Raw genomic sequence first — 23,226 nt, 5'->3', positions numbered from 1 at the left:
TTGCCAATTGGAAGACTCACCGGGAGCTGCCTTGAGCGCCCCGGGGCGTAGTGGGTGAGGGTCGCAGTTTGCGAGCTCACTATGCCAGAGACCAGTGGCGTTGACGTCATGATGAAGAAAGTACCACTAGTGGATCCCAAACAAATAAAACACCCAAGCCGCCGTAAGACTGCTACTCGAGGTCTGAGGCTAGCTTAATGTCGTTCTGGAGATCGTAGCAGAAGAGGATGTACGATCTTGCAGAACAACAAGTGAGTAGATAGAGTGTGATATCACACGTCAGTCATGCTCTAATGTTATGTTCTAGCTACATCTAGCAATCATTCTGCATTCTTATGTGTTTGTTTGCACGTCACATGGCATTAGTCATTTTACTGTATAGATAGACTCCCACTTACTGAGTCAATCGACTCTTAGTTTTATGACCCTTGGTAATGTAGATAAGGGAAAAGCTGGTAAGCAGGAAACGAGATTGAAGACCGAGACCGAGCGCGTATTGTCTTGACCCATGGACTATGGGGTTTCTTAATCGGGGGTTAGTATCTTCCGATAAAACGTTCCGGAACATATTTGTATAGGGCGAAAAAAAAAAATGGGGGGAGGGCGAAAAAAAAATTAAAAGTAAAAAAACAAAATTAAGGGGGGGGGGGGGGGGGGGGGAGGGGGAGGGCGAAAAAAAATTTAAAAGTAAAAAAAAAAATTAAGGGGGGGGGGAGGGCGAAAAAAAATTAAGAAGGGGGGGGAGGGCGAAAAAAAATTTAAAAGTAAACAAAAAAATTAAATTTTTTTGCCCAAATTTTTTGGCTGGAAGAGGGCCCGGGCACCCCTAAAGGTTCATCTGCCTAAAGGTACACCTGGTTCCGCCGCCACTGGCCAACCCATAAAAATCTTATTTATGTTATTATTTATAAAAAAATAATAATAAATTACCTGTTGACTAAGCTACCAATAAGGGATTGAGTCAATGCCCCACCGAATGACCAAGCTTAATTAGCCACCACCTTTGAACCACGGCTGCGAGTGCGACAGCTAAATTTCAATTAATTAAAATACAAAGAATCTAAAGCGTTCACATGTCATTATTTACCGAGTCAAGGTCACAAGGAAGTTTCGTAATTGGTAACAGGCCTCATAAATCCGCGTCTCGACTAAAATAAAATAAAAAAAGCTTGAAAAATCAACTCGAATCTCTTCTCTATGGTTCCGGGAAACCCCACGTCTCTCTCTCTATACATTTCAAAGACACGAACAAAGTAGAACTAATAAACAAAATAACAAAATGTACACAACGAGGTCATTGTCGCTGCTGAAAAGGTCACCGGAATTACTGAATTCGAGGCCAACAGAGGGCCCGAATTCGGGATATTTGGTGATGTTTGACGAGGAGAGCGAGTCCACGGTGTGTTTTGGGCTGTGCAAGGACAGATCGGTCCGAGAACTTCCATTCCCGCAAAACAAGGACCTTACAGTTGAGTACACCATTCACACCGGCGAAAGTCAGGTAACTTACAGCGATGCCGTGACTTTCATTCCGGTGGTCGGAGAGCCTTTGTCTTCAAACCGCTACTATGTAATTCGACGCCAAGGAAAGCATGCAGGGTTAGTCTTTTTCAATTTTTTTATTTTTATTTTTTTATTATTGTAATCATATTGAGTATACATGACAGATTAAACAAGACAGAGATATGTTAGAGATAATATAGATGTGACTTTTTATCGTTGATGACAAGTGAAGAAACAAATTGGGCGATGTGTCAAAATAGAAAAATAAATAAGCGTAAATTAATGTCGATCAAGTTTTATGAAAGTATTTCTGGAAATTCTAGAGTTAGTAATAAAGCAACGTTTTATTATAAGATTATAAGCTAATTATTTCGAGACAATTGTTCACAATAGAATACAAATGTGTATGAGTTTATTTAGTAGAGTCTAAAGAGATGAATATACAGTTTAAAGATTCAAAAGTAGATATTTTTTTTCTTCAGTATTTTTTATTTTATTTATCGACAGTGAAATAACTTTTTATGAACTGATTTGATATAAGAAACTTTTGTCTGATTTGATAGGAAAGCCATAGCCAACTCCTCAGAAGCAAACATGGGTAAGTTTTGCTGCTGCACGTACATCAAAGATGTGAAGCCGCGGCCGTTGGATTGTTCAGACACTTCTCAGCAAGTCGATATCATCCAAAAAAGGCGCCGTCAGTTCACGGCCGTCTCCACCGCCCCTGATGGATTTGCTCCTGATTTCCTGAGGAGAAAATATTGGAACCTAAACATGAAAACCCCTCGACACTACCAGCTTGACCATGCCCCGGGCCTTGATTCCAAACTCAGGGATTCGCTGCCCGAGCTTGGGCAAGCTAGCCCGTTGGCCGTTGGGAAGTGGTACGTCCCTTTCATGTTCGTCACCGAACAGGATACCGGGCTTAAGGAGCAAATGAAAACGTCTATGTTTTATGAGATGACGCTCGAGCAAAGATGGGACAAGATTTTGGGGCGCGAAAAAAACATCATGGATTTTGGCGATGGCGTTGTGGACGTGGACGTGGTTGTGCAGAGAGAAGAGGCGTTTGTTGGCGAGAGGAAGGTTGTGTGTGATTGGGGTTGTGTTGAGGATGGAGTGACATGGTATAAGAGCGGCAAAGGAGGAGAGTCATTGCAGCTTTTGGGGGTGAGTGCTTTAGTTGCGGAGAGGATGAAATGGGAGCAAGAGAGGGTTGGGTTTTTATTCGGTGGGGATGAGAAGAGTGTGAGGGTGAAGAGGAGTGAAGGGTTTGAGGGGAAATCAGGTAAATGGTCTAAGTTTGGGTGTTATATTTTGGTGGAGAGGTTTGCGTTAAAGAGAATGGATGGGAGTGTTTTGTTGGTACATGATTTCAAGCACACTAGCCAGATTAGGTGCAAATGGGACTAAAATAGATAGAGATAAATATTTAGTGTGTTTACTATTATTAATTTAATAGTGTTAATGTTGTATTATTATGTTCTTTATACTTATTTGTTTAAATGTTGTATAAACATAATGTATAAAACATGAGAGCTTCTTTCTTTTCTTTTTTTTTGTACTTTTTTTTTTCGGAACAAGAAAAGAGCTATGTATACATATACATTTGTGCAAAACTCAGTGAGAAAAATCACACTAGTTGTGAAGAATGAGTTTTACAACACCGATACACTAAATAAATGAGTGTACATCGTCATTATACACATCCGGACGGGCCTATTATTTTAATGGGCCTGCAAAGGTTTATTTTTAATTTGACCCAAGTCCACGGGCTGTGGAGGGTTTTGACCCAATTTTTTATTAAAAAAAAGTCAATTTTAGTTGATTTATTTCTAAATTTGGTCGATATTTTGGCTATTTTGATTGCCAAAATATCGCGATATTTTGACATTTCGTCGAAATATCACGATATCAAACGATATTTTATAAATTGAAAATGATGTATAATCTTGTTTTGTACCGGGGTAGCTTCGGTAGCAAAATATCGGCGATATATCCATATTTTAACTTATGACTAATTATATTTTAACTTATGACTCATTATATGTGTAGGTATATCGCCGATATTTTAACTTATGACTCATTATATGTGTAGGTATATCGCCGATATTTTAACTTATGACTCATTATATGTGTTGGATACGAAGTTGGTACGAAACTACCATTTACCCTATCCATGAGCCACATCATTACATGGTCTAGGCCTCCTGCCAAATTTAACATCCAAAAAAATAGTTACCATACTGTTATCAACCTCTTAAACTTTTTATTTTCCATTTTATTAACACTAGGTAACAACACGTGATACGCATATGATTAATATTGATTTATTTAGCATACATGTTTTGATTAAGAGTTGAGACTAACCAATATCAATCAAAACACGAATTATCTACAACCAAAATAAAGATTTAATATAAAAACAGAACAAAACGAAGATAGGTGAAAAAAATTGTTGTCTTGAGCCATGAAAATGGGATTCTAGCTCTCAAAGAAGAAGAAAAAGAATTTTTTTTTTGAAAAATAAAAGCAACATCATTGTTTATTGGTACAATTGGATAAATACCCGAGTTCACCAGACTCCACTTAACCCCAACATTTTTATTCAAGTTGGTTTTGATCTTTGAACCTCTAACCTGCAAACAAATTGAGCATCATCGGGTAATACCTATACCTCACCTTATTTATTTGTTCCCTTTTTTTTACATTGTCTTTAGTCTAAAATCAGGACAATTTCAAAATACTATCACCGTCAACATTGTTGCCTTCAAGCTCAATATCAAGCTCCACTATGTTGTCCTCTTCCTCCTCTTCTTTTAGGTTATTAATTTGTAGTATTTTTTTTTCTTTTCATGAAAGGGTCCATTAAATAACAAGACTCAAATTCCGCTAATCTCAGACATCAAGCTCCACATCCTGAATTATATTGTGACAGTCCAAATAGGTAGCTGAGATGTGACGGTTATCGTCGACACCGAGAACGACCTCACATGGGTCCATCGTCCATGTCTTCATTGCTCTCATCCATCTCGAATCTCTTATGCCAATCATTCACATCTCTCAATGCTGAAGTTCATTAAATATATATATATATATATATATATATATATATATATATATATAATATTTCGATGATTTACCCAGTTCTAAATCCATAATGCACAAAAAAATAATGAGATTTGTAACTAAATATGCCACTTTAAACATGTTATTTTGGATTTAGTCTATGTTTGACAATTTTTAGGGATATAGCCGAATAGCTTATGTGGCAATAATTAAGGTCTGATTTGCCCTTATTTATTAACAAATTCGTCACTTTATCTCTCCTAAAGTTGTGAGATAAAATAACGATTTTGTTAATAAATAAGGGTAAATCGGACCTTAATTATTGACACATAAACATGTTGGCTATTTCCCTAAAAGTTGTGAAACATAGGCTAAAAACAAATTTCATAGTTTCATTTTGGCTATTTTGCTACAATACCCAAAAATAATTTTCTTTAGTATTCGAGGATGTTTTCCCTAACATGTTTCGAAAATATAATTAACAAATATAAAAATAGTTGAGCTCGTTATAGTAATCTCAACATAAACATCACGATCTGAAGTACTATCTAGTTCAGTTGAGCAGTGCGACTTTGAAAAAGATTAATGTTCGACCAATAAGTAAGATTCCTTTCGATGTATAAACAAATAAAGCTCTTATTAGTTCTAAGTATCAAGGAATAGCCAACTCACATAAACAAAAAATGTAGCATAAAAGTCGTGGAAGAAAACACATATACTCGCAAACTCAATGAATTTATTGTTAAGATTCTAAGCATGATAGTAAAAAGAGTTGGAAGAATAAAGAATGATCTTATTAAATAAATTATCCATACCCGATTGGTATTCAAAAGATTAATAAGGAAAAAAAAGCATTGATCACAGATAAGTACTTACATTTAAATGACATGGCATAAAAGAGACACTACAACATCTGAAGGAGCAAAGACTTAAACACAAATCATGTTTCACAAGTTCAATCATTTTCTATCAATAACTTTCTAAGGACCGATTGACCATAGCAACATTGCAACGTATTATAGGTGCTAGGAAATTATGAGTAACACAATGCAAGAACTTTCGCATCGTCATACGGGTTACTAAGCCCCACAACAGAGCATATGCTCTTGAGTTAATGCCCGGTAATCAAGTAATATAATTAGTACACTCATTGTCAACGTATCAAGGCAGCAGTTGTAGTGAGTGATCCGTAGGTTATGTTCTACGGGCTGCTCGCATGTAAGTAGATTATGCAAACTATTATCAATTGAAAATTCAATTTCCGTAAATAAATTTCTACTTCCTTTCGAATACAAATATTTTTTTATTGTAAGAGACAAATATTTTTTCCGTAAATATTTTTTACGAATAAGAACCACAAAAAATAGCCATGCGAAGGGACAAATATTTCATGACCTGAATGTAATCCCACCATTTAATTTGTTCACAGCCCAATACACAAGAGAAAAAAAATAAACAATGATCAACATCATACAGTTTTTTTATAAATCACGAAAACATTTGGTACTAGTTGAGAGCTTTGATTCGGAATCCGAACTCGAATTGTACTCGTCGCTTTAGCTAAAATAGCAGTCCAGATTTTTTCCCTAATTTACCATATCAAAACAAATTTATCAATGAACATAACTGTGAGAATTATTAACAAGAATATCAAAATAGCTTGATAAAATATTTACTCAACATTTGTAGTGAAGAAATCAAGACTCCAGTTCTCCGAGTCTGAATTTGAGAACTTCAACTCTAAGAGCTCTGCTGATCCTCTCTCTGATCTGCCGAGGCATCAAATACAATCGCACCCTTTTATTTGTGCAGAAGCCAAAACACTGAAAGAAAAAAAAAATCAGCAATATGCATTTTTTTTTTTATAAATTATGAAAATATTTAGTAATATCATAGAGCTTTGATTCGGCATCCGAGCTCCACGGTGCTTTTGCTAATAGGATAAATAAATATCGTAATTTTAATTTGTTCTATCAAGGTCGACCGAGGCAATTAAATCACTGAAGTACAACATGAAAAAATAAAAAGAATTAAGAAATCATAGATATATATGTATGTATATTACAGAGAGAAATTTGTCAATGCTTTATTTGTTGCTCGATAAAACAACCGACACTAAAAATGGGAAAATAAAACGTTAGCTAATTTCTTCAATAGAGTTGGAGAAGATTAAAACATATACCACTAGAAAAGTTATACAGATCATTATTAACACCAACTTCATTTTGACGAATTATGCTAGTCAATATTAGAATACTACAAATATAAAGATAATTTCCAAAAATAGTCCTCAACTCAAACGCAAAATCTAGCTTCACCAACTCAAGCTGCATATTACAAAAGTGAAAATACGAACCTAAATTTAAAAACTCTTTTCGTGTTCCCAGTTCATTCTAGGATATCAGCGGAGAAGATGACCTAAACCCAAATTCAAGAACAAAACATCAACTGATCCATTCGAAATTGACATCCAAAACCGAAATAATCTAGAATTAACGATAATGTTTTTCCATATATCTGCCACCAGCAAAGAGATCAGCTTGAATAGCTTATTTCTTGCATTCTGCGAATCACTTTTCCTGAACACTCTGGAGACCTGTATGATATCTTTTCTTTTGAGACATTTTATAAAAAAAATATGACTCATAACTCACAAGTTATGATATTGCGTTTTTACTTGTCAAATATTTGAAACATATGAATATTCGGACCGAAATCCTTAATGATTAAGAAAATACAGCGTATAGCCACATATAGCCGCAGCCGAAAAAAAAACCCCATTGCAGGTCAGCCATGTGTGGCGAAACATAGCATTTTCATAGTCGATAAGGGTATTTTGGTCAAACAGGCCATATTTTTCCAATTTTTACAGGTTTGGACGAAGATCTTTATGTTCACTAAGCACTTGCTCTACGTCGTATTCGGCTCAGTGTTTTCCCGATATCGAGACACCCTTCGGGTGTGAAAGCAGCTTGCCATTTCCTCGCACTCAGAGGTTTACCTACCTGCAAATACTCAAACCATTTACAAGCATTTAATTTGGATCGAAAAGCGGATATAAAAATATAAGGGTAATTAAGTTAAATGGCCTCCCGAAAATAAGCAATTTTTTTTAGCCCACCTTTCGTTAATATGCTGTAAATAGCCAGTGTCATTTATTAACAGTCAAATTTGGACGGGATTGCCCTTTGTTATTCCCGCCCATTATTTTCAGCGTAATAATTTAAATGGAAAAAAAAATTCGATCATAACTACCTTGCATAAATCAAGGGAGCATTTAAAACTCCATAAATGCATTAACAAACGAATTTAAACATCACGCACCACAAAATCGTCTCCTTCATCTCATTCTCCCATCTTCTTTTCCATTCCTTGCGCGCCATCAATGGCCGAGACCGAGCACCACCCGCGCGTGTTCCAACCGAGAAAACGAGGAAAGCCACGAGCCGCGGAGGATGCCGGACCGAGAGGAGACACCGGGAAACGACGCAGAGAGCACCGGAGAGTTTTTCACAGCCATATATGGTTCTGGCCGTGCGTGCGTGTGAAATGGTTCTCCCCGCCTCCAAGCTCCGCGAGAGACAGCACCTCCTTCAGGCCGCCGCCACCACTAATAATCACGACCACCACCACGTCACTACCGTCGTCAAAGCGTCACTTCGTCTTCATCTCCGCGATCTGCGTCCAAGGTCCCGATCTGCGACACCGCGAAGAATAGTTTTTTTTTTTGGTTGTTGCTCATAGAAAACATATTTACAGTATATTCGTGTAAATAAGAAGCATATTTACAATATATTCATTGTAAATACAAAACATATTTACAGTATATTCATTGTAAATACAAAACATATTTACAGTATATTCGTGTAAATAAACTAGAATGAATTCTGGAAATTTTTGGACGTTCTAAAATTATGAATATATGGAAAACAAAATAATATCAATAAATGAAGAATATTTTCCAAATCCACACGTCCAAAATTCAAAAAACCAGGTTAACTACTTTCCTAATCGGTTTGATTCAAAATTTAAAAATAAAAAAATGCCTAAATGAAACAAATTAGTTAAGTCAACGCTGGAATTTCTCCATATCCACACGTCCAAAAATTCAAATACTTGCCGAATTCATTTTCAAATTTTAAACAAAAAAACTGCCTAAAATAAGAAGTTACTAATCCGAGTATACAAGGGCAAATCTGTAAAAAAAAAATCCTTCATAAATGTGCAGCCACGTAAGCAATTAGGCTATTTACGGATTATTAACAAAATGTTGGCCAAAAATAAATTGGTACACATTCCGTGGCTTAAGCTACTAATTATTTGAAAATATAAAGCTTTGAGCCTAAGAAGAGCTTAAAAAGAGAAGACACATTCATAGTTTCAATTGAATTTGCCGAGAAGCCAGCGTGATTTAATTCTCATCAGTTATCTTCGTGCTCTTAGTCAGCTTCTATGATCATACTTGGCTCTTCCCAATATGCTTACGATTTGATTTCACTAAAAGGGAATGTTTATTCTGGGTGCTCTGATTTTTTTCCCAAGAAACCATTGGCTCAAGTACCTGCCATAGCTCCTACAACTTGTAGCAGGCTCGTGAACACACAGTGCCCATTTTTTGCTATCTACATTACGGAGTTACTCCATCCATTGTAACTATTTTAACATTTGGTTTAAAAAAGGGAGCTGGAACCACAAATTGTATATAACCATATTAACATATCCGAGGCTAATATGAACGTAATTAAAATATTCAAGAGATAGTTCAACAATAATCAATTCAAGTGAGAACTCTAAACTGAATACTTAAGTGGATGATACACTTAATACTGAAGCCATTTGAATTTTGAAAACAAGTGACAGACAATACAAATATAAATAAAAATATTAAACCAATTAAACCTAGACGACTTTGAAGATGAGTAAAGTCAAGTCACCACAAACGCAAACAGTGAAAAAGGCTGATTAGCGACGAGATGAGAAAGGATTCATTTTATTTAATTGGGAATGAAATAGAGTAAATAATATCCACTCCTTTTTTATGTTTCCGATGAAGAGTTGCGAATTGGTCCAGCCCCATATTGCACTGAGAGCAATAAAACATTTTGTTCATTCAATCAGAGCAACGTACATTGAACAATGAGATAAGAACCTGCTTATTTTTAATTCACAATAACACAATGATCCTTGCCAAGAATCAATTTGACACATAAATGAGTCACATATCAAAGAAAATTGGATGTAGATACTTACGAACAAAAGACCCATACTTGAAAGAAGGTATCCATCGTCCAACTGTGATGTTTGATCATTGACTTCTTCTCAAAGTTCCCCCCATAAAGTATGAGAAATTTCATTAATTGGGCTTAATAAGCCATTAAATATCAAGATTAGACCCTAATGTTTAAAAATATCTGAATATGGACTTTTGACCCAAAATCGGACAAAAATACCCCTGATTCAAAAAACCCATATTTTTCTCTCATTTTGAAATGATTTTCATCACAATTCTTTTTCATATTCGAATTGGTTGCGCTAGACCACCGAAAATTCTAATCCTAGCGCAACCAATTCGAACATGAAAAAGAATTGTGATGAAAATCATTTCAAAATGAGAGAAAAATATGGGTTTTTTGAATCAGGGGTATTTTTGTCCGATTTTGGGTCAAAAGTCCATATTCAGATTTCGACTTGAGCCTCTTTTACTATTTATTTTTCCTTTCTCTGGTCTCTCTTCGTTTTTGCCTCGCTACATGCGCCAATGGTCCCCACCAACCACCTGTCGGGGCGTGGGTCCGTTGAAGATGACATTTTCCCTCCGCTCGGGAATCAAGATGTAAACCTAGACGACCTTTGGGCGCAATTCTCATCGATACCCAAAACGCAGCGGCCCAATCACCGCCTTCGGGCAACAGGTTGGTTGAGATGGCTGGAGGCGATCTTCGTTCGGCCGATGCATGGCCGGCCGACGCGGAGGAGGGTACGCGCGCCGGAGACGTCGCCAGAGGGGACCCCGACGTCGTCGGGGACGCGCGCGGCCTTGGGGAAGGTGCGCCCGCGCGAAGGTGGGCCGACCCCCGTCGGCCTTGTCTGTGCTGGAAGCGTTGCCGAGAGAGGCCCAAGCCACGCTGGTGGAGCGCCCGCCCTGGAAGGAGTCGCGTCGGCCGAGCCGGGCGCAGGGAGAGTCGCGCCGGTCCTGGGTGGCGATGTCGGGACTGTCCGGCAAGCGTGCGGCGGCGAGGGAGGCCCGGGTACTCTGGGCCCGGCCTCCCCCGAGGAGGGATGCGTCGGCGGAGGTTGATCGGAGACGGAGGGCGTCGATGGAGGGCCACCAGAGGCGGGCGGCGTCGTTGGCGGCAACGTTGGCGCCAGAGACGAGGAGCGCCGGCCGGACAGCATCGGCCAGGGGGCGGCGGCCGAGGCGCTGGTTGCCCTAGCCCTAGGGGTCGGCGGCGTTCCACCCGGCGAGTCGGGCCACGCCGCCAGGCCAGGCGCAAGCGCCAATGGGCCGGGCGAGAGCCCAAGGAGCCCGGGTGACCTGGGCGCGCGAGGGGACTCTCTGGCCAGGCCGGGCGCCGACGGTGGGCCCGCTGCCGGGCCGGACAAGGGGGAGACAGGGCCGGTTGGCTCGGGCAGCCGCCGTGAGGGGTCCGCAATCCGTGGTGACCTGGACTGCTCGGGCGTTGATGTCCCGAGCTCGCTCTCGATCGTCAGTTTCACGAGTTTGAGGAAGTGTTACGGCATCCCGGATTTGGTGTCGATCCTGAGGCCGTTGCCCGATGATCGCCCGACTCGCCCTCCGAAGGGACACGCGGCAATCCACTAGGCGAGTCTTCGCGGGGGGTTACGGTTACCCTTTCAACCGGTGATCCAAGAGCTATTGATTCGGTTGGGGGTGCACGCGTCGCAGATGTCTCCGTCCTTCTACCGGGCGGTCGCCGCGTGCCATATGATGCTCTACCAAGCAAAGAAACGGGCAGTCACCACAGACGATATCCAGGATCTCGTGGTCGTTCGCGGGGTCCCGGGGAAACTGGGCTTCTACTGTGTGTGCCCTCGGAAACGCATCTCCATCGTTACCAAGGTTACCTCGAAGCATCGGTACCCTTGGGTGTGGGTTTCCGAGTCGGCCTTCGGGTCCGTGCCCTTGACGTTTGGGCCCGCGGTCGACTTTCCCTCCGTCGGGGACGCAGAAGATTCCGAACTTGTATCCGTGATCAAAGCGATCCCGGATTCGAGGCGGCAGGGGTCACTGTTCGAGTCCCCGGACCTGATGGCGAGGACCGGGTGGTTCGTGCCTTGTGACAACGTCTCTCCGTGTCTTGGTCTCGGCGTGGATGTTACGGAGGACCCTGTATCAGAGGCGGGGGGTTCGATCGCCCCTCCCCCCGACGCGGGGGGTACTAGCCATTCACATGCTCTCGCGTTATCACGCTTTTCGTTGTATTACGCTTATCGTGTGTGTTCTAACTCACTATCGTCTCTCTCTCATTCAGATACCATGCCCAGACGACATCGGCCGCGCACACACGTGCCGAAAGTGGCACTTATCGCTGAAGCTACGACCGCGGCTTGCCCCCGAGCTGAGGTTCGCCAACGAGAGTCGCCACTGCGGGCGGGGAACGAGGCGGTCTCTTCTAACAAGCGATCGTCGTCGTCGACTTCTTTCGGGCCACCCTCTGGCCACAAGCGCGCCCACACATCGACGGTGCCGGATAGCATGGATTTGATGCTCCTGGCGGAAGCGGCGGAGCTGAGGGATCAGTGCTCCTGAGGGATTCTTGGGACCTCTCTGCGGGACTACAAAGGTTTGCTGACGACAAGCGATCTGGAGCATTTCCAAAACGGGATCGGCGATGCCCGAAAGGTACGATACGCCTGCTTATCTCATGCGTAACCATTATGCTTATTCCGATTATACGTATATCACTTGTCTCTGCAGATGCTCGCACGTCAAGAGCGAAGCGGTCGCATTCGCCGGGACCTGCTGCGGCGCATGCAGATTATGGAGAAGGACAAGGAGAGCACGGCGGCCGCCCATGCTGACGCTCTAGCGGGAGCCTACACCGCTCAAGAATTTCAAGCACTCGAGGGGGAGCTGAAGCGAGCTCGCGAGGAGTTGGCGACCGAGAAATTGCTTCGCACGGCCGGGCAGGCGTCTCGGGAGAAGGCGGAGCAGGCGGCCGACACCTTCTTAGGGGAGACGAAGAAGCTCCAGGCGGCGCTCTCGAGCCGGGACGAGGAGCTGAACATTGTCCACGCTCGGTTGTCGGTGAGTGAGATCTCCCGGGTCAAGGCCGAGAGGGAGAGGGATACTTTGCGGGCGGAGGTGCAGATCCTTGCCGAGGAGAAAGACGACGCCGTGCAGTCCAAGACGGACTTGGAGGATGATTGGGACCTCGCGCTGGAGGCGGCCCATTATGAGGCAGCCAAACGGGTCCGAGATGCGACCGTGAAGGAGAACGTGTCTCGTGGGACCACGTTTTCCTTCTTCGACGTCATGTTTCCTCCTCTGGATGACGAGCCGCCTGAGGACGACCTACGCCCCCAAGCCCCCGCGGGAGTCGCCCAGTTGATGAACCGTCAGCACGACAGAGAAGCCATCGGCGGGTTTGGCGTCCCCTGCCCCGAGGAAGACGAAGAGCAGATCGACTTCGGCTCGGAGTAGCCGAGTTTTCTTCGGTTTTTCGCGCACTTGTTTAGCGCTTGCGTCATGTTTTCTTCCGGAATTTTGTTATGTCTTTCTTTCGTTAGGAGTTTGCCGTGTTCTCATACTTTTCTTTTTGGGTTGCTCGTACAACATTGTTTGCCTTAGTTAAAGCTTTTTCGTCTGTTATGCGTCTTATTTTCTCGACTTGTTATGCTCAGCGTAATCGATTCGCGCGTTGTGATTGGTGCGTGTCTCACGAGCCCGGCTTGCCTTACCTAGCGTAACCGGTTTGCACGGCTTACTGCCGCGCTTGGCGGCAAAGTTTCCCGCGGACGCTGGCTAGATCAGATTCGCCCGGCGGGTGCGACCTACGGCCATCCATTCGTGACTCGTCGCCTGTCGGCGTGTGCGAGCTGGGTGGCCGTCGCACTCGTCTTCCGGCGAGTACGCTACCTATCGGTGTGCGTATCGGGACGAGCTTGCAGTTCCCAGTGAGCGTGGTGCTTGTCGGTACGCGCGTCACGTTTTGGGTTTTGACTGCCGAGATCGACGGTCCGGTGCGCGGACGCGATCTACCGACGCCCCGTTGCCTATCAGTGTGTGGGGCGTGGAATTGTGCGAGAGCGTCGCGCGGGGGTTGGAGGTCCGGTGCTCGGATCCGACTTGTTAATCTTTAGCTACCTTTCGGTGCGTAAAACGTGTCATTGTGCGAGACCGATTAGACGAGGCGACGAGCTCGACTAGATGACGTGACGAGTTCGACTGGGCGAAGTGACGAGCTCGACTAGGCGAAGTGACGAACTCGACCAGGCGAAGTGGCGAGCTCGACTAGGCGAAGTGACGAGCTCGACTAGGCGAAGTGACGAACTCAACTAGGCGAAGTGACGAGCTCGACTAGGTGAAGTGACGAGCTCGACTAGGCGAAGTCAAAGTCCCAACAATCCATTAGCCCCCCGAGTTTCTCGGGTACTCGCAGAGAAGACGAGAAATTGTTACAAAATAAGGTAAAGGTTTCGAAGCGAAATGTAATTCGATTGCAATGTTGAAACAGTTAAAAAATTACATTCCCAGGCCGTTTGGCCATACTTGAGATTTAAAAATGTCATTTCAAGAATTGAAAATGAAATGACATAACAAAACATAGAGTAAGCGAGAACGGGCATCTATTGGTAGTACCGCCGAAGATGTTCCGCGTTCCAAGGGTGCGTGAATACGAGTCCTTCCAGGTTCTCGAGCTCGTACGTGCCGTTGTCGATGGCTCGGCGCACGCGGTACGGGCCTTCCCAAGTGGGACCCGTTGGAACACCCTCCTGAGGACGAGGCTTTCGTCGGCAAACTGCCGCAGCTTGACCTTGGAGTTGTAGTATTTTTCGACCTTCCTCTTTTGTGCAACAAGGCGGGTGAGCGCGTCCGCCCTCCTCTCATCTATGAGGTCCAGCTCGAGCCTGATCGCGTTGTTGTTGGCGGCTTCTTCGTATTCCTCGATGCGCAGGGTCGGCAGCTTGGTCTCGACGGGCACCAATGACGTATCGAACGCAGTGAGATAAAAGAGAATGTGAGATAATTGTATTCTTTGTAGTGATTCATGTCAGGCTTGAAAGTAGTGATTTCTCGGCTTCTTATATAGTCCCCGGCCTCGACGCCGAACGCGAGAGCGAAAGGGGTTTCGCCGGTCGCGTTTCGCGCGGTGGTTCGGTACGCCCATAGGACCATGGCGAGCTCGTCGGCCCAAGCCCCCTTCTTCTCCTCCAGCCTCTTTTTCAGATTCTCCTTGATCGTTTTGTTGACCGCCTCTACCTGACTGTTGGCTTGAAGATGGCGGGGGGACGAGCAAGTCTTGCTAATGCCCAACTGCTCGCATACTTCTCGGAGGCGCGCGTTGTCAAATTGCTTCCCGTTATCGGTCACAATCGACGCGGGGATCCCGAAGCGGCAGACAATGTTCTTCCAGATGAAGTTCGTTGTGTTTGTCTCGGTGATCTTTTCCAGCGGTTTGGCCTCTACCCACTTCGTGAAATAGTCGATTGCCACGATCGCATGCTTGTATTACCTCGTAGCCATAGGCAGCTCGCCGATGAGATCGATTCCTCACTTTGCGAAGGGTCGCGACACGATGATCGGGCATAGCGGGGCAGGCGCCTGGCGTGGGACGTGAGCGAACCTTTGGCATTTGTCGCATTTCTTGGCCCACTCGTGGGAGTCCTTTTTCAAGGTCGGCCAAAAATATCCGAGTCTCAGTAGCTTTAATGCCAAAGATTGCGCGGCGGCGTGGTTCCCGCACACCCCTTCGTGCACCTCGCGGAGCGCTTTATTTGCCTCGACCTCGGTCAGGCAGCGGAGGAGGGGCATAGAGTAGCCTCTCTTGAACAAGTTGTTCTCCCTCATCGTGTACTTTGGCGCCAAACTTCTCAGCTTCTTGGCCTCTTCTTTGTCTTCGGGGCAGACTCCTCGCTTAAGGAATTCCACGAGCGGTGTCATCCATGAGGGAGGCGGAGTCTCGTCAACTACCCCCACGTCGCCTCTCGAGACGTAGGGTCGGGTCAACACCTCGATCGGGACGCTGCCTTCGCCCTCCTCGTCTATCCCCACTACAACAAATACGACATTTACCGACGATTTATTTCCTCGCTAAAAACCCCGAAATCGTCGCTAAATCTCTTTAGCGACGATTTTAGCGATGATAATAATCATCGCTAAATATGCGTGCCTAAATCTATTTAGCGACGATTTTTTCGTCGCTAAATATTTACCGACGATATTAGCGACGATAATGTCGTCCCTAAATGTCGTGACGAGAAGTTTTTTTCCATTTTGAAACAGGAAATTAGCGACGACTTTTTCGTCGCTAATTCACGCGCGAAAATTTCCCGCGTGAATTAGCGACGACAAAGTCGTCGCTAATTACTTCTGTGTAATAATATTTAGCGACCACTTTGTCGTCGCTAATTATTATTATTATTTTTTTTTTTCGTCGTTAATTATTTATTTTTTATGGTTTTTTGTTTATGAAATTCTAAAATGAAAAATCAAATAAAAACTAAATTATATTATCCAAATCAAGAAATATATAAAATCCGATTACGTACGTTTTCGGTTATCGAGAAATATGTAAATAATAATCTACTATACACAAAATTTCTAATAAAACACTACTCGCGACGTTTGCTTTGTCGTCCTGCCGCTCGTTTTCCTCCTCCTCGACGTGAAACGCTCTTTTGCTGGCGCTGAAGTTCAGCAGGCTGCGGCGTCGGAGTAGACTGACTTGGTCCGCCGGGCGTCGTCTGCTGGCTGGCGTCGGGAGTCCTCTGCTGGCCGCCCGTCAGAGTGTGGACGTCGGGCGTCGGAGTGTGGACGCCGGCCGTCGGAGTCTGCTGGCTGTGGGATGACGGAGCCTGCTGCGAACTCTGCGGAAATTGGGACATGAACGAGCTAAGGTTGAGGCCGGGCACCTGACTCTGTATTGTCTCGGCGAACGCGGCGAGGGTCGATGTCAACACCTCCTGCGAGATATATCCTGGTTGCGACGTCCCAGCCTCCGAACCGTAGACTTCGGCGACTTCAGCCGCCATCCGTGCTCCCTGTGGCACCAAACGTCCGACGCCGGTCAAGTGATCAGTCCACGAACCCATAATATCGCGGATCGCCTGCTGCTAGAACGGAAATATCAACGTCCGCTCCTTGGTGCTCAGCCTCCGTTCGCAACGTGTTGAACCTAGCGATCAGTCGATCCTGATATAATTAACTAGTTAGTATATATTAATCGAAAAATAAGAAAAATAAATGTAAACTTACATAACGTGCGGAGGCTTCAGGAGTCAGCCATTCGGACTTGTCGGACTGATGTTGGCGCTTGTAGTTCGCAAACAAGCTCTCGAAAGCGCCTGTCTCGACGCTCTTCTGCATGTAAACAAAACTTCAAGTGTTAGATAATTTTAACGATTTGATGTATCAGATAAACATAAAACTTACGTTCTTCATGCGGTGGGTCGAGAACCCAATCGTCCCCTGTCGAGTCTTCGTCTTCTTCTTCGCGCGATTCACCTTATTCTTCGCTTGAATGGCCTGTAATATAAGTAACCGTACATGTAAAGAACAAATCGTTTAATAAAAGGGTAAACACATATTTAACGTAAATGATTTGATTACCTTAAATTCATCGCTCGTATATCGTTGTATCAGCGTCTCCCATTCAGTGTCGAGCTTAACGGTCCTCGGTTTCAGCGACTGCGCCACATGTACGCTGCTCTTGCAGTCGATGTCGAACCATGACCGCAAGGTATCCTCCAATCGCGAAGACGAGTCTTCGCGTCTCGAATGATAGCCGCATCGACAATCGCCTTCTTCTTCCCGGTTGCATCACCATCGACTCGAATGTCGTACTTGTCTCGAATCGCTGCTCGGATCTCGGCCTCCTTCGCCGGCCCCACGTTCGCATTCGTCCACCTTGGGACCGTAGGCGAGATCTTGTCTCGGACGACCAACCCGAGCGTGTTCGCGAACGTCGCGAGATTCGGATCCATCTCGCGCTCTGGCTGCAAGAACGACTGAAACTCCTCGTTATAAACGACGACTTCCTTCACCCCGGGGCGCCGTGCACGCTCAGATCGAATCCCGACCGTCGGCCCACGCACGGCCGGTTCGATATGCTCGTCTTCTTCTTCGACCCCATCACGTACGGGCGCCGACTGGCAATAATTCGGGAGACGGGCTAAGAAGTCATCCCCGCCTCCGCTGCCTCCAGCTCCTGTAGACGCAGCCATCTGAAATTCAAAACAAAATACGATCCTACCGAAATTTCGGCAGAACCTCCCCTATAAACTTAACAACCCGGCATCAGCCTTTAACTTTAAAACCTGCATAGAAACATCCTAAAACTAATAATAAATCCAACCTCAGTGGTTCGATCATTTTTAAATCTATAAACAACTAATTAATTTCACATTTTTAGTCATTTCTAACAAAAATTTAATCCAATTTCAATTTCAATCCATAACCAATTAATTAATTTCACATAAACTACCTAATTTTCGTTAAACAAATTCATTAATTTAAGTTTGTTACCTTTAGAGAATCGGTTAGTAATTACCTTTAAACTAATTCGTTGAACTACATTTAATTCATTAATTCATACATAAACTACACAAACTTAAACAATTTTAAATTTTCTAATCGTAATTAACAAAATTACATTTCCTAATTTATTAATCTCTAATCTACTATACTTATATACATAATTAATCTCTAATCCTAATTTACAATTTTAAATTATCAAACATCCTAAATTATATCGTAATTAAATCCTAAATACTAAATTATATACTAAATTATATCCTAAATACTTATATCCTAAATAATTATATATATAATTATAACTAATTATATATAACTAATTATGTAAATACTTATATCCTATATAATTATAACTAATTATATAAATACTTATATCTATATACTAAATTATGTAATTATATAAAATATAACTTATATATATATATAAATATTTATAACACCAAAATAAGCATAATATCACAATTTTTATAACTAATTCATACAATTCCATTTATTTATAACTAATTTAAATAATTTAAATTACCTAATATAAATAACTATATACTAATTAATACAATTCCATTTATTTATATAAAGTTATATATATATATATATAAATAACTAATATATATAACTAATATATTAATTATATAAATAACTAATATATATATATATATATAAAGTTATAAAAAAAAAAACTTACCGGGGAGTAGAGGACGGTGGACGAGGACGAGGAAGAGCAACGCAAGCTGCCGGACCGGGGCGGACGAGGACGAGGACGGCGTCGGTGGTGGAGCGGCGACGGCGTCGGCGGCGGAGCTGCAGACAGGAGAGAGATGTGAGGAGAGAGAGATATGTGAGGAGAGAGAGAGAAGTGAGGAGAGAGAGATTTACCGGGGAGGTAGAGATCGGCGTCGACGGCGTCGGCGACACACGGCGGAGGAGGAGAAAACAGAGAGAAAAAATTCGATTTTAGGGTTTGGGAGCGAATGAGGGAACTGATACGCGACCTGGTATTTAAAGACATTTACCGACGATTAACTCGTCGCCAAATGTTTAAAATTCGTAGCTAAATGAACTTAAATTTTCAGTTCATAAACCAGGCATTTAGCGACGATTTACTTGTCGCTAATAGATTTTTTACACATTTAGCGACGATAAAATCGTCGCTAAATCATTTCATTTAAATTATTTTGGGGGGATTTTTCCCTCTTTGAATTTCGTTAAATTTCGAAATTAATTCCAAACTATTAGCAACGATTTAATCGTCGCTAATTGTTTCCCCGCGAACTTAGCGACGAATTTACACATTTAGCGACGATAAATTCGTCGCTAATTATCTTTGCCGCCAAACTTTAGAAGTTTTGGCACCAAATAATAAGCGACGGAATTATCGTCGCTAAAAGGTTGATTAGCGACGAAAAATTAGCGACGATTTAGTCGTCGCTAATACTTCCGTCGCTAAATGTCATATTTCTAGTAGTGCCCGGACGCGAGGCGAGCCAGTGCGTCAGCGTCGATGTTCGCCTCCCGAGGAACTTGGACGATCTCGAACCATGACAGGGCCTCTAGGTTCGTTTGGGTCTTGGACAAGTATGCGACCATGTTCGGCTCTTTAGCGGCGTAGTCGCCCTTAACCTGGTTCACGATCAACTGCGAGTCGCAGTGGATGTGCAGGTTTCGGACACCTAGCTTGTTCGCCAGCTCCAAGCCAACGATCAGAGCCTCGTACTCCGCCTCGTTGTTGGAAGCCTTGAACTCGAACCGCAGGGCATATCTCAGCTTTTCCCTATCGGGATTTGTGAGCACGACGCCGGCGCCAGTCCCCCGGGCGTTTGACGCGTCATCTACGTGTAAGTCCCAGACCGGCCCTATCGGGCTGTTGGTCCTCTTCTTTAACGACCCGCCGTGGTCGTCCTCCTTGTCTTTCGTGTCCTTACTACTCTCGTCGCCCTCGTCGGTCGGGGGCGCGCTCGTGAATTTGGCGATGAAGTCGGCGAGGGCCTGGCCCTTGATGGCGGTTCTCGGTTGGAACTCGACCCCGTACTCGCCCAACTCTTGGGACCATATCGCCATTCGAGAGGAGGTCCCTTTTTAAAGGGCCTTCTCGATGGGATGTCTCGTGCGGACCACAATGGGGTGCGCTTGGAAGTAGGGTCGGAGCTTCCTCGCGCTCATGACAAGGGCGAGGGACAATCTCTCGATTTCCGGGTATCGGGTCTCGGCGTCGAGGAGCGCCTTGCTAACATAGTAGACCGGCCATTGCACCTTGTCTTCTTCGCGTATGAGAACCGCGCTCACGGCCCTGTCGGAAACCGTGAGGTAGATGTACAAGGTTTCGCCATTCTTTGGCTTTGCAAGGAACGGGGGGGAGGCGAAGCAGGCTTTCATTTCGCGGAATGCTTCCTCGCACTTCTCCATCCACACGAACCCGTCGGTCTTCTTCAGTGCCTTGAAAAATGGTTGGCACTTGTCGGTGGCTTTGGACACGAATCGCGTCAGGGCGGCGATCCTTCCTGTCAGACTCTGAACTTCTTTCACTTTCTGCTGCGACCTCATTTCTAAGATCGCCCTAATCTTCTCAGGGTTAGCCTCGATCCCGCGGCGGCTAACCATGTAGCCCAAGAATTTTCCGGACTCGACCCCAAAAGCGCACTTGTTGGGGTTGAGCTTCATCTTGTAGCGTCGCAGGATCGCAAACATCTCTCTCAGGTCTCGAACGTGGTCGTGGGTCTTGAGGTTTTTGACGAGCATATCGTCCACGTAGACTTCCATGGTTTTGCCGATTTGATTGGCGAACATTCGGTTTACCAACCTTTGATACGTCATTCGCGCGTTTTTGAGGCCAAAGGGCATGACCTTGTAACAGTAGAGTCCGCGGTTCATAACAAATGTGGTCTTGATCTGGTCCGGCTCGTGCATGCGGATCTGGTTGTAGCCTGAGTAGGCGTCCATGAAGCTCAACAACTCGTGGCCCGCCGTAGCGTCAACAAGCTCCTCGATCCTCGGGAGGGGGAAGCTATCTTTCGGGCAGGCCTTGTTGAGATCTTTATAGTCGATACAGATCCGCCATTTCTCGTTTGGCTTCTTGACCATCACCACGTTGGACACCCGATTGGGGTGTTCCGCCTCCTTGATGAAGTCGGCGGCGAGAAGTTTGTCGACCTCTACACCGATGGCTTGGTATCTCTCCCCGCTGAACGTCCGTCGCGGTTGAACGCGTTCGGCTACTCTCTTGTCGTCGTTGAGACGGTGAACCATTATCTCGGGGTCGATCCCTGGCATGTCGACGTGTGTCCATGCGAAGACGTCCTTGTGCTTGTGGAGGAAGGTGGCGAGCTGGTTTCGAACTTCGGACGGGAGCCGGGCGCCTACCCTGACTGCCTGGTCGGGTTTGGCGTCGTCCAAAACGACGGGAACAAGGTCGTCCGGTGTCTCCACCTTTCGACGCTCGACATCGTCCCTTTGGTCCAGTTCTCCGAAGATTCCTCCTTCCTCTATTTCGCACGGGAACTTGTCCCCGAGCTGGAAGACGGTGCTCACCATCTTCCCCTTTTCTTTCCCGTCCATGCCTTGGATGTAGCACATCCTTGCCATCGATTGGTCTCCCAACATCATGGCTATCCCCTTGTCAGTTGGGAACTTCATCATCAGGTGGTAAGTGGATGTAATGGCCTTCAATCGATTGAGGGTCGGGCGGCCGATTATGATGTTGTAGGCGGAGGGTTGGTCCATGACCAAGAACGATACGATGTGGGTGACCTCGAGCCCCCTCGGTGTCCCGAAGGTCACCGGGAGGTCGATGGTTCCCTCTGTCATGACCCTCTCCCCGGAGAAGCCGAAGAGTGGAGTCGAGATCGGGGTCGGTCTCATCCCAGATAGCTTCATCCTGTCCAGCGCCGCCTTGAAGATTATATCGGCGGAGCTCCCGTTGTCGATCAGGATTCTCCGGACGAGGTTGTTGGCGACCGGGGCCGAGACGACTATCGCGTCGTTGTGCGGGTGGAGGACTCGCGCCGCCTCTTGGCCAGTGAAGAACATGGATTCGAATGGGGCCGGAGGAGGAGCCTCGTACGTATGGTTGATGTAGTGCGCTATTTTCCCTCGGGAAACTTCACGCGCGTACTTCTTCCTCTGTGTGGACGAGTCCCCAAACTCCGGGCTGCCCATGATTGAGCCCACGATGTGCAGTTGTGAGCTCTTCGGTTCTTCGATTGCTGCTCGGTCCGTGACGGTCACCGTTGCCGGACCCTTCCTTTCCTGCCGCGGACGCTCACCGTGCGCCGCGGCCGTCCCGATCGTTCTAAGGACGTACTCTTTCAGTTTCCCGTCTTGAATCAGGGCCTCTATCTGACGCTTGAGTTGATAGCATTCGGATGTCAGATGCCCGTGATCTTGGTGGTATTCGCAGAACTTGTTTCGATCCCTCTTTGCAGGATCCTTTGTGAGAGGAGTGGGGCTCCCTAGCTTGTCTCGGTGCAGAGCTAGGATCCGCTCTGGTGGGGTGTTCAAGGGGGTGAATGTCGAGAACTTTCGGAAGCTATCGACGTGTGACGGTCTCGGCCCGGGGAGGGAGCGGCCGTTAGGGGCCTGGCCTCCCTTGTTCCTCCTCTTTCGAGGGTCGGGACGATCTCCATCTTGGTCGTCGCGGCGTCGACTACCTTGCCCCCCTGACTTTCGGCCATCTCGGCCATCGAGATAGTCCTCGATTCCCATATACGTGCGGGCTCTCGTCATCAGCTCCGCCATGCTCCGCGGGACTTTCCCAACCATGGATTTGAGGAAGTCGCTCGTGCGAACTCCCTCGGTGATCGCCGTGATGGCATCCTTGTCGTCGAACCCCTCGACTTTGTGAGACTACTCGGTGAAGCGAGCGAGGTATTGCCTCAACGTCTCGTCTCTCCCTTGACGAATGGATAGGAGGTGGGTCTTCGACTTCTTCTGTGCCACGAGCGTGG

General features: G+C 45.2%; 1 protein-coding gene across 1 annotated transcript; it reads left to right on the top strand.

Moving 5' to 3' along the window:
- Nucleotides 1-1,158: 1,158 nt before the first annotated feature.
- LOC149402593 (uncharacterized) lies at nucleotides 1,159-3,055 on the top strand. Its single transcript, XM_089609959.1, has 2 exons — nucleotides 1,159-1,599; nucleotides 2,067-3,055. The coding sequence occupies exons 1-2, from the start codon at nucleotides 1,280-1,282 to the stop codon at nucleotides 2,914-2,916; spliced, it is 1,170 nt and encodes a 389-aa protein (XP_089466085.1). The 5' UTR covers nucleotides 1,159-1,279; the 3' UTR covers nucleotides 2,917-3,055.
- Nucleotides 3,056-23,226: the final 20,171 nt, after the last annotated feature.

This window comes from Urtica dioica, chromosome 3, assembly GCF_054948205.1.
Source record: "Urtica dioica subsp. dioica isolate 48M chromosome 3, U.dioica_male_clone48M_v1_H2, whole genome shotgun sequence".
Taxonomy (NCBI): Eukaryota; Viridiplantae; Streptophyta; class Magnoliopsida; order Rosales; family Urticaceae; genus Urtica; species Urtica dioica.
The sequence above is the reverse complement of the archived record's forward strand: the minus strand, read 5'-3'. Positions and strand labels throughout refer to the sequence as shown.

What these genes read in the sequence shown, in the direction of transcription:
- LOC149402593 (XM_089609959.1), top strand. Translation starts at nt 1,280, where the DNA reads ATGTACACAACGAGGTCATTGTCGCTGCTGAAAAGGTCACCGGAATTA. An exon ending in CGCCAAGGAAAGCATGCAGG is followed by an intron (nt 1,600 to 2,066) that starts GTTAGTCTTTTT and finishes CTGATTTGATAG; the next exon opens with GAAAGCCATAGCCAACTCCT.